The 11,154-nt window shown below is 36.7% G+C and overlaps 1 protein-coding gene across 2 annotated transcripts in view; it reads left to right on the top strand.

Annotated features, from left to right (window-relative positions):
* Positions 1-2,954: 2,954 nt before the first annotated feature.
* The window catches only part of WASHC4 (WASH complex subunit 4), a 37,388-nt gene continuing 29,188 nt past the window's right edge, over positions 2,955-11,154 (top strand). For both annotated transcript variants that reach the window (XR_014026838.1, XM_081330754.1), the window contains exons 1-7: positions 2,955-3,057; positions 5,912-6,051; positions 6,846-6,899; positions 7,294-7,359; positions 7,505-7,550; positions 8,074-8,141; positions 10,142-10,224. Coding sequence is in view for 1 of the 2 variants with exons in the window: in XM_081330754.1 (XP_081186880.1) it covers positions 2,997-3,057; positions 5,912-6,051; positions 6,846-6,899; positions 7,294-7,359; positions 7,505-7,550; positions 8,074-8,141; positions 10,142-10,224 (518 nt within the window). In the remaining variant the exon portion in view is untranslated. The remainder of the gene's footprint in view (positions 3,058-5,911; positions 6,052-6,845; positions 6,900-7,293; positions 7,360-7,504; positions 7,551-8,073; positions 8,142-10,141; positions 10,225-11,154) is intronic.

Genomic DNA, 11,154 nt, shown 5'->3' with positions numbered 1-11,154 from the left:
GGTCCCAGTCCTTTACTTGAACTTGAGATACCATATCAATCTAATCAGATAACCCAAGCAGAAACTTCTTGATCAAACAGCACTTTATTTGATCAAATTAAGCAGCTGGGTGGCCAACGATCTGGAACACTGGCAGAGTTACATCCCGAAGTACCACGCATAGAAAATGGGTAGCACTGCTTTATAAACTGTGTTAGCCAATGAAAATCAGACAACAGAGCCATTACATCATAAGAAAGACATCAATCATTCCTGTACACTCCCTTATTCCCTCTTTCAGTAAATCCCATCCATGTAGATGTTTCCCAAGCTTGCATGAAATTTCTCTGGTGCAAAAGCTGATTACAAAAAAGCAGGAAAGCAACAGTTAGACTACTAAACAATTTCCCTTTGTTGCAGAAGCCTTCAATCATTTTTCAGCATTCTCACAGCTTCTCATCATTTTTTCTTGGACACTAACATTTAAAGCACATGTTCCATTTACTGCCTTTGACATATCACTTTCCCTACCAAACAAACATTTGTAGTGAACTGTATCAAATATTTATTTGATAAAGGTTTAATAACTCAAAGAGGGAAATCACTATTATTCCTAAGATCTAGTCAAGGTTTGCTATCTTTCTCCAGTGTATATTGTTTGCCAAGCAGGATATAATACTTGAGAATTTTGAATTGTTTAATGCACGAGGAGGGGATTAGGCTCATTTTAAATCAGACACAAACCTTGTATTATAAACTGACATAATAATAATAATAATAATAATAATAATAATAATAATAATAATAATAATAATAATAATAATAATAAGAAGAAGAAGAAGAAGAAGAAGAAGTTGGAAGGGGCCTTGGAGGTCATCTAGTCCAACCCCCTGCTAAGGCAGGAAACCCTATACCATTTCAGACAAATGGCTATCCAGTCTCTTTTTAAAAACTTCCAGTGTTGGAGCATTCACCACTTCTGGAGGCAGGTTGTTCCACTGATTAATTGTTCTAACTGTCAGGAAGTTTCTCCTTAGTTCTAGGTTGCTTCTCTCCTTGACTAGTTTCCATCCATTGCTTCTTGTCCTGCTTTCAGGTGTTTTGGAGAATAGCTTGGCTCCCTCTTCTTTGTGGCAGCCCCTGAGATATTGGAACACTGCTATCATGTCACCCCTTACCCTTCTCTTCATTAAACCACACATACCCAATTCCAGCAACCGTTCCCTATATGTTTTAGCCTCCAGTCCCCCAATCATCTTTGTTGCTCTTCTCTGTACTCTTTCTAGTGTCTCGACATCTTTTTTACATCGTGGTGACCAAAATTGGATGCAGTATTCCAGGTGTGGCCTTACCAAGGCATTGTAAAGTGGTATTAGTACTTCACGCGATCTTGATTCTATCCCTCTGTTAATGCAGCCTACCACTGTGTTGGCTTTTTTGGCAGCTGCAGCACACTGCTGGCTCATATTTAAGTGATTGTCCACTAGGACTCCGAGATCCCTCTCACAGTTACTACTATCGAGCAAGGTACCACCTATACTGTACCTGTGCATTTGATTTTTCCTGCCTAAATGCAGAACCTTACTTTTTTCACAATTGAATTTCATTTTGTTAGATAGTGCCCAGTGTTCGAGTCTGTCCAGATCCTCCTGTATCTTAAGCCTATCTTCTGGAGTATTGGCTATTCCTGCCAGCTTGGTGTCATCTGCAAATTTGATGAGTTCCCCATCTATCCCCTCATCCAAATCATTGATGAAGATGTTGAAGAGCACTGGGCCCAGAACAGAGCCCTGGGGCACCTCACTACACACTTCCTTCCATGTAGATGCAGTTCCATTGAGGACCACACGCTGAGTACGGCCTGTCAGCCAGCTATGAATCCATCTGGTGGTGATGCTATCTAACCCACATTTTTCTATCTTATCAAGTAGTAGGTTGTGATCTACTTTATCAAATGCCTTACTGAAATCCAAGCAAATTATATCTACAGCATTCCTCTGGTCCACTAGTTTTGTCACTTGGTCAAAGAATGCAATAAGGTTTGTCTGGCAAGATCTGTTTTTGACAAACCCATGTTGGCTTTTAGTGATAACTTTGTTCGCATCAAGGTGTTCGCTGATTTGTTGTTTGATTATCTTTTCCAGAATCTTCCCAGGTATTGAGGTCAGGCTGATAGGTCTGTAGTTTCCTGGATCTATTTTTTTCCCTTTTTTGAAGATGGGAACTACATCAGCTCTCTTCCAGTCCTCTGGTAGTTCCCCAGTGCTCCAGGATCTTTGAAAAATACAGTTCAGTGGTTCTGAGATCACGTCTGCCAGTTCCTTGAGAACCTTGGGGTGTAATCCATCTGGTCCTGGTGATTTGAACTCGTCTAGGCTGGACAGGTGCTCACTTACCATTTTCTTGCCTATCTTAACTTGCGTTTCTATTCTGTTTTTTATGGCACTGGTTTTGGTAGGTTGGACTGTTTTTTCCCTTTGTGTAAAGACAGATGCAAAAAACGAGTTAAATAGTTCTGCTTTCTCCCTGTTGCTTGTCACCTTCTTGCCACTTTCCCCCACTAATGGACCAATCATTTCCTTAACTTTTTTCTTGTTTCTTATATGTTGAAAGAAGCTTTTTTTGTTATTTTTGACTATTTATATGAAACTGTATATTTTACAGAGGGTTTACTATTAATAACGAGAACTGTAACTTTCCCCTTCTTTGAGACCAAAGATGACAGTCACAAGATAATCAATTTACTTCTCTGTGTAAAAGCTGTGAAGTCAACAATACCGCCCTCTAGCCGCCACCTGAGTAATCACAGCAATTTTCCTTACTGATTATCGACGTTTCATCCACCAGGAGCCGCTATCGAACACGCGTTCTCCGTTCCGCTTCCTTTTAGCGCCCTCTAAATCTGAGAACTACGTTGCCCAATATGCCTTGCGGGCGTGGCAGGAAATCCCGTGTTTTGTAGTAGGAGTGGTGCTCTAGCCGCCGCCGCCGCCGCCGCCGTTGGATGTAGGTCTGTTATGGCGCTGGAGACCCTCTCGCCGGATTGGGAATTCGACCGCGTTGACGACGGCTCTCAGAGTAAGAGGTGGGGTGGGGGAAGCCTGTGGTGGGAACCTTGGCTCCGAATCCGGGAAAACCAGGGAGTGGTTGCGGAGGGGCGCCTGCAACCGAGCTCCAGTTCTTGGGGGAATGGCCAAGTCCTTTCAGTCAAACGGTTCCCCCTACTCGTCCCGGCGAATGGGTCTTTCCTCCGGGATAAGTTAACTCTTTCCTCCCGAACCTAAGGAAGGACCTTAGCTTATGCCCAGAGGTTTGTCCGTAGGCTGCTGCGGTTGCGAAGGCGAGGGACATACTTTCGGCCATCCGTTTTCTTAGTCAAGGTGGCTGGGGGTTAAAAGGAGAGTTTGGGTCCCCCTATGTAAAGTTCCCAGTCTTTTGCCTAAAGATGAAATCCTGTGCCAGATACCCAGATATGCTCCCGTAACAGGTATGCGTACAGGAAAGTTTGTGGTTAAAAGTTATTCTGAAATCTTATTCCTCTTTCCAGTAATTACGGAATATAACACTCTGCCGGTTTGTATTATTCAGTCTTAGCGTTTCTACCATACGGTAAGGCAGCGTTTTCCAACCTTAGGAACTTGAAGATGCGTGGACTTCAACTCCCAGAATTCCCCAGCCAGCATAGCTGGCTGGGGAATTCTGGGAGTTGAAGTCCACGCATCTTCAAGTTCCTAAGGTTGGAAAACGCTGCGGTAAGGGTCCACTCCCAAAATGAATAATTCAATTGTATTTTGAAATTGAAATGTAGACCCTAATTTCTGTAGATGATAATGAACTTGTTTGAGGTCAAATTTAAGACTGAGAACATGGCAACTCTGTGTGTGCCCTGCAGAAGATTTTGTTTTTTTCTAACACGGCTTCAAATGGTTGACGTTTTGTAATTGATTTAAAGTACTTTTGTTCAACACTAAACTACAAGGGTGTTTTTTTTAAATGGACACTTTTTAATTGAGCACTTTAATAGATAATCTGGAGGAATGGTCTCATAACTGCATCTGCCTATCTAAAAGTGCTCAAGTTTGGAAAAAAAATATAAGATAATTACTGAGAATCCGGAATATAAGGGATAGGTGGGTTAGACCTAGCTTAATCTGGATTAAAACTGGAGTGGCTCTTGAATATATATCATATATATTATAGTGAATATGATTGAGATTTTCCTCTCTGCAGGACTGATAATACATAGGATGTGAATAAAAGATTTCTTCATTTGTATTGCATTTTTATAAATGAGGTTAGGAGTCTCATTTGTTTTAGTGGTAGTGAGTGATGAAGCATGAGATAGTTCAGAAATGGGGTCTTCAAACTTGGCCCTTTTATGACTTGTAGACTTCAACTCCCAGAATTCCTCAGCCAGGCATGCTGGCTGAGGAATTCTGGGAGTTGAAGTCCACAAGTCATAAAAAAGCCAAGTTTGAAGACCCCTGGACTTAGTAAAACAGCAATATCTTCACTGCATATTTCATTAATTCTGAGATAATTTTTTCCTAAAAGTGATGTAACATGGTATAATGTCTATTGTAAAATAAACTATAAGAGCTAAATGTTACAAACTTCTGCTGCTATGATGGTAGAATGTTTTTCCTGTAAAGGCTCTTCCTAGTCGAGATTATGCTTTCTTCTCTTTTTGACAGCAATTTCCCTGCTGATAGTACAGTAATACTTCACTTCCTCTTTGATTTCTGTTGGTTTCTGATTCACTTCATTGTTCCAGAGTAGTTTATTCTATTTTTGTTTTGTTTTTGGCAATCTGCAGATACTCTCCAAATTTTACACATTCTTTTTGGATACAGACTTTATTCTTGCAGCTGCACTCTGCTTTAGCTGAAATATGAAGTCATGCTGAAGTAATTAAGAGGGTTGCTGTATGCATCTCTCTTAATTTGCAGAAATTGGAACGTGACAGTCTGTATCATTTGTATTTTGTAACTTTTTTACAGATGTTCCTTAGCTGAAAGTGCTAACATGGTATGAATATTAATTGGAATATATACTATTTTTGGAGATATTCTGCACGCTTGCATATGTTTTAAATTGTTGTGCATAAAATACATATTTTGTCACTTATGAGATATTGCAAAACTGTCTTATCAAATTGCATAACAGTTATCCATAAAATATCATAATACAACTAATTTGAGTAGTTTTACCTTTGCATTGACATTTTGTTATAACTTGCTTTGTCATTATTAGAATATAGTGTGCATTTACATCTTTAACTCACATGTATATTGTTGCTGAAATTATAAAGCAGCTGAGCCTTTTGAAATTGTCTCTTTGGTTGTACTAAAAGGAATTGAAAGTGCTTTATTATAAGCAACCATGTTTAGTAGCTTATAAAAAGAAAAACAGCTTCCTGTTTTGCTTATTGTAATTCCAATTCCGTGATTAAACATTTAAATAAAGTTCAAAGCTGCAAAATGCAAATACCATCTTATACAATAATAATGAAGTTTATAGTTCAGTCATCCCCAGCCTAGTACCCTTCAGTTGGTTGGAATATCAGTGTAAAACTTGTAAAACAATGTAACCCATCAACGTAAAACTTCTGCTTTAGGAAGACTACACTAGAATGAAATCTGTTTCATAAGTCTTCCTGCAATAAATTCCATTATCAAAATAGCAGAATGACTGACTTGTGGTGTAATGTTATTTTGCTACAGTATTAAAATTCTTATACATCCTTATAATATATTGATTAATAATATTAAAATAACAGATTGGGAAAACAAAACATCTGTGAAGAAAATGGAAGAGGTGATTTTGAATGATTTTTTAAAAAATAAGTAATTGCTTGAATTTAGGTAATTTCTGTGCTTCCACGTTTAATCAGCATATTTGCAAATATAATGAAAATATTGTTTACTTGTAGAAATCCATGTTGAGGTGCAGTTGAAGAACTATGGAAAATTCCTGGAAGCATATACTTCCCAGCTGAAGAGAATTGAAGATGCATTGGATGATTCCATTGGAGATGTTTGGGACTTCAATCTCGACCCCATTGCGTTAAGTGTATGTGTATTGCCTTATGTGCCTATGTCATTTTACCCAAGTCTCTTACTATTCAACTACATACTGTACTTGCACAGAATTTTATAAGACAACGAGACATTCAGAGCAACTTTTCCCAGCCTAATGCCTTGTTTATGTGGGACTTTCTCCCAGTTCCTATTCTGGGTACAGGCTGAACATTCTGTTGATTAATCTAACATCACTAAAGTGGGAATACCTGCATGCTGTCTTTGAATAATTACATTGAGAGCCATCTGTCTAGAATCAACTTCTGTTAAATAATTAATTTTTAACTGCTGCCATGCACTTTGTTGTAGGCTATACTGGCTTCAGGCCATCAGAAATATTTGCAGTTGGCTGGTGTATTTGTTTATATTTAGTTAGTTCAACTATTCATTTGTTATGTATCTGCCAAAATATTCTAGTTGGGAAAAATCCCTTTATGTATGTATATGTACATTTTTTCCATGCATCTGATAAGATAGCACTTTACTCAATAAATAAGCTTCTGGAAGTAAGGTATAACATTTCCACCCCATTCCAATATTTATATTTCAATATTTTGTCATTGTTATTTAGTTTGTGACAACCATCACCTGTTTAATAATTATAGAATGAAATTTTAAAGGATTTCTTGGCTCTCCAGTATAGTACTTGTTTCCTCAGAGTATAGTGCAGGGATTGTCCTTTGTAATTGCAGTTTGGATTAAACTTCCTGTTTCATTTAGCTAAAACAATCATGTTGCAAATCTCTGATTTTCTGTTAAATCATTCGTATTTTGGCTTAATTTTAGCTTTTGCCTTATGAACAGTCTTCCTTACTTGAACTCATAAAGACAGAAAACAAGGTATGTTGCTCAATGTCAAAAACTTATTTCAAAAATATTGCTTTGTTACTTTTTGTGCTTTACAAAATATATCTTTTTTATAAGTTGTAAATCATTTTATCTTGTTTCTCACTAATAATATTTCCAGAACTGCTTGCCAAAAATCAGTAATAAACAAGATATTCTCTGCTCCCAGGTTTATAATCTAAAAGATGTGACAAATAGATAAGGATGGAATTCAGGAAGTCCCCAGTCCTTAAAGTTGAAATATCCATCTTAAATTAAGCATTTATTTATGTATTAAAGTTAATATGTGAATGAAATGATATCATACCTACATTCTATCCCCTCCTTTATATTTATAAAGTTATTCTGTTTATAAAAGTAGCCTGAAATTTTTCCCCTTTTCATCCAGGTTCTGAACAAAGTCATCACTGTATATGCTGCTCTTTGCTGTGAAATCAAAAAGTTAAAATATGAGGTAATCTCTGTTATATCTTGTATCATGCATAAGCTGCTGCATACATTTTAATTCACATTTGATATTTAAGATGTAATCATTCATTTCTATAATCTAAAACTATATAGACTGTTGTGCAAGAAAAAAAATCTGCTTTTATTCCTAGGCAGAAACAAAGTTTTATAATGGCCTCCTGTTTTATGGCGAAGGAAGTAAGTATTGTATATTAATTATGCTAATATGAGACACATTTATTCTAAAATTCTCTGTGCAGTAATTAACTTTAAATATGTTTTTGTTGTTAGGAAACAGACTTTCTTAAATCTTTATTTAACCAATTATACAACAAGATAGGAAAAGCAGAGCACAAGTTTTGGAATTCTTTCCGGCCCCATTAGCAACAGTAGCTATGGGGACAACTTGCAAGTAGTACCTCTAAAATAGGAAGTGCTTCTTTTAGCATAGCTGACTCAGGAATTCTGGGAGTTGAAGTCCATGAGTCATAAAAGAGCCGAGGTTGCCTACCCCTGGTATAGGATAATAAAGCCGAATTTAAACATGAAAGCAGCATGTTGTGATAAGCTTTTATTTTAATTCCATTGGTTTTATATGATTTGTAATAGTATGCTTTAATTATGACTCGTGAAAAAATGGCTACGGTATAACTTAAGGATAATTGATTGGTAATGATTGGGTTCTCTCAAAGTAGGGTAATTTTCATGTTTATTTTTCAAGCTGTGGATTCCAGTAAGGGGGAAGGAGATAGTCAAATACAGATGGGAAGATTTATTTCATTTCTCCAGGTAATATTTATAATACCAATTTTTGTTAATTTTTTCTTTGTTAAGTGGTTGACTTCATAATTGTGCTATGGGATTTTTTTTTCCATGCCAACAACAAAAGTGATTTAGGTAAAAATCCTTGGGTGAACTAGAGGTAAGTAGCACTGTATTGTTCTTAGCTTTCTATTTCTCTCTTTTCTCTGTTCACTTTGCTTTGCAGATTTTATAGCAGTGCCCAGTTGACTCTATTTTAATAGATTACTCTTGCATGCATCGATTTGTAGTGTGTCTATGATGGATTAAAACACTCCCCATCTGCAGATGCATCTGTATGCGTTTGGAAAGAAAAATAACAGCAAGACTTAACTTTCTGCTAGGTTTGCTTAATAATGGAAAGACAGTTCAGCTGATGGACAATCCAATGGCAGAGAATGAATCCAATATCTACTTCTTATTGTTTCTTCTCTTTCTGTTGGTGCCCTAACAAGGGATTCAGTGCTGTGAGCATTTCCTCCCTTGAAAATCAGAAAAATTATATGCATTGTGGCAATTGATTTTTAAAAATTGTATGAAATTGTGTGTTTTGCAAAAACTGTAGCTATTTAAAGAATCACTTTTAGTTGATGCTGCAAGTATAGCTCAGGAAACAAAAGAGAATGTTTTGGATGAAAATAATATATTTATTAATAAGAGAGGAGCTGAATTTGCTGTATGTAGTTCAAAGTCATCTTTGTGCATTTGGCATAATTTCAGTACCTTGTGATTGGGTTTTGCCAAGCATCACTTAATAAAAAGGGAGTTGGTTCTTTAAAAAATAACTGGCAGTAAAATGAGCTTGAAGCCAACTTTCTGAAATGCCCTTTTTATTTCAATTTACTAGATTTCATTTGCATTTTTTATTTTAGAATTGCAGAGGAATAATTGTCTTCTAATTTTCTTTATTTGTTTCATACCCTGTGTCTGTTTCAAAAAGCTTAAGGCAGTTTACATTGGGATTTATCTTTATTTTATCTTCACAATGGCAACCCTCTGAACTAGACTGGGCTCAGAAACAGTGACTGAACCAAACTCACGTAGTGAGTTTCCATGGCTGAGTGTGGGCTTGAACCTGAGACTTCTTGTTTTAATCCAGCTTTTCCAGCACTGCAACACATTGGCAGTCTTTTAAAAGCCAGTCTCCCATGTTGTTTGAAGATAAATTCAGACAGTTTAGATTTTTCATCTTATTACTGTTGTTCTTTTACAACTTTCTAAAGTAAATCTGTTTCCACAGAACAGAAAACATAGATGCAGATTCATTCTCTAGGTGGAGTCGTAAATGACTATAACTCAGTTTCCTGCTACAGAGCAAGTTACAGTTGGTTCTATGCAGTTGTTAAATAACTAATGAGTTGTGCTGCTGACTGTTTTCACTTTCAGACATCAGTCTATGAAAAGGCTAAATAAAATACTGATATGCTCCAGAGGTCTTGAATTATAGTTTTTACAGGGTTTTTTTTGTAATCGGTTATGATGTTTGAAGCTGCAGGAAATTAAAGTTCAAAACACCTGCATGGTATCATGTTTTTCTTTGTTGCATTGAATACAGAGGATTAAACAATACAATAATAGCACAGAACAGAAACTATTAAGAATTTATAGGCTGTGATGGATAAACAGAAATAAGCATTGAGGTACTAAAGCCAAAGGGATTTGATACCATTCAAAACAAAACATTCCAAGAAATCTCTCATGTTTATTATGACTGTAGTTGGCTTAGTTCTTAAAATATATGCCACATGCCAAAGTTCCTTCTTCATCATGGATATCACCAGGTCAGTTGTAATCTCTTAGCTCAGCCTACCCGATAGGATTGTTCTTGGGAGGATAAAATGAGGAAGGACTTCCTGTGACTGCCATCTTGTACTCCCAGGGGAAAGGTATGTGATTCATTCAGTAATACGGAACCATTTGTGAGTAAAATAAGTGTATTTAGTGAGAAATTGCTTATTTTACTGATCAGTACAAATTTATCATTGCAGGAGCTGTCTTGTTTTGTGACACGGTGCTGTGAAGTGGTGATGAACGTTGTTCACCAGTTAGCTGCCCTTTATACCAGTAACAAGTAATTATTTGCTAAGAACAAATTATAGGTCTAGCATGTTAATCAGCTTTCTAGATTATTAGTTCAAGGATAAGGGAAATGTTATGTGTCTTACTGGTTTTTACACTTATAAAAAGTGTCTGATTGTCTTTCAAAGTACAGATAGTCTTTGACTTATGACCACACTTGAACCCATAATTTCCGTCGTTAAGGTGGGTTGTTAAGTAAGTTTTTGTCCCATTTTATGATCTTTCTTGCCACAGTTTGTTAAGTGAATTACTGCAGTTGTTAAGTTAGTTAAGTGAATCTGGCTTCCCTATTGACTTTGCTTGTCAGGTTGCAAAAGTTGATCGTATCAGGACCCTGGGACACTGCAACTGTCATAAATACATGCCAATTGCCAAGTGTCCAAATTTTATTCACATGACTGCCGGGATGCAGCAATAGTCGTAAGTGTGAAAAACAGTCGTAAGTCACTTTTTTCAGTGATTGTAACTTCAAACAGTCACTAAACAAATGGTTGTAAAGCAAAGAGTACCTGTAATACTATCACACTGTGTTGTTATGAAAATAATGTAATATCGGATTTTAGATTAATACAATTTTAAGTGAAAGCAAGCCGACTATATACAGTATATTTTGTGGTTTGAAAGTGTATTATTTCCATTATTCATAGTTTGCTAACATGGCAAGTTGCAGGTAATGTTTCCATATCCTTTTTTTGTAAGAGTGCCAAAGGAATGGTACACTTGCACAAGCCAAAAGCATACTGTAGCATATTCTCTTAAATAAGTTGTTGATTGGCCACGCCCTCATAAAATGTTAAAAACATGGGCTAAAATGTTTAGATTTCTGGAAGCTTTACAGCAGTGGAACTCAGCTTGTGGTCCGCAGACCCCTGGGGGCCCACAACGTTATCACAGGGGGTCCACAAAGACTTGAAGAAATGTT

This window comes from Vipera berus (genome assembly GCF_964194415.1).
Source record: "Vipera berus genome assembly, chromosome: 6".
NCBI classification, from domain to species: Eukaryota; Metazoa; Chordata; class Lepidosauria; order Squamata; family Viperidae; genus Vipera; species Vipera berus.
Note: the sequence above shows the minus strand (reverse complement) of the source record. Positions and strands in the feature narration are given on the sequence as shown.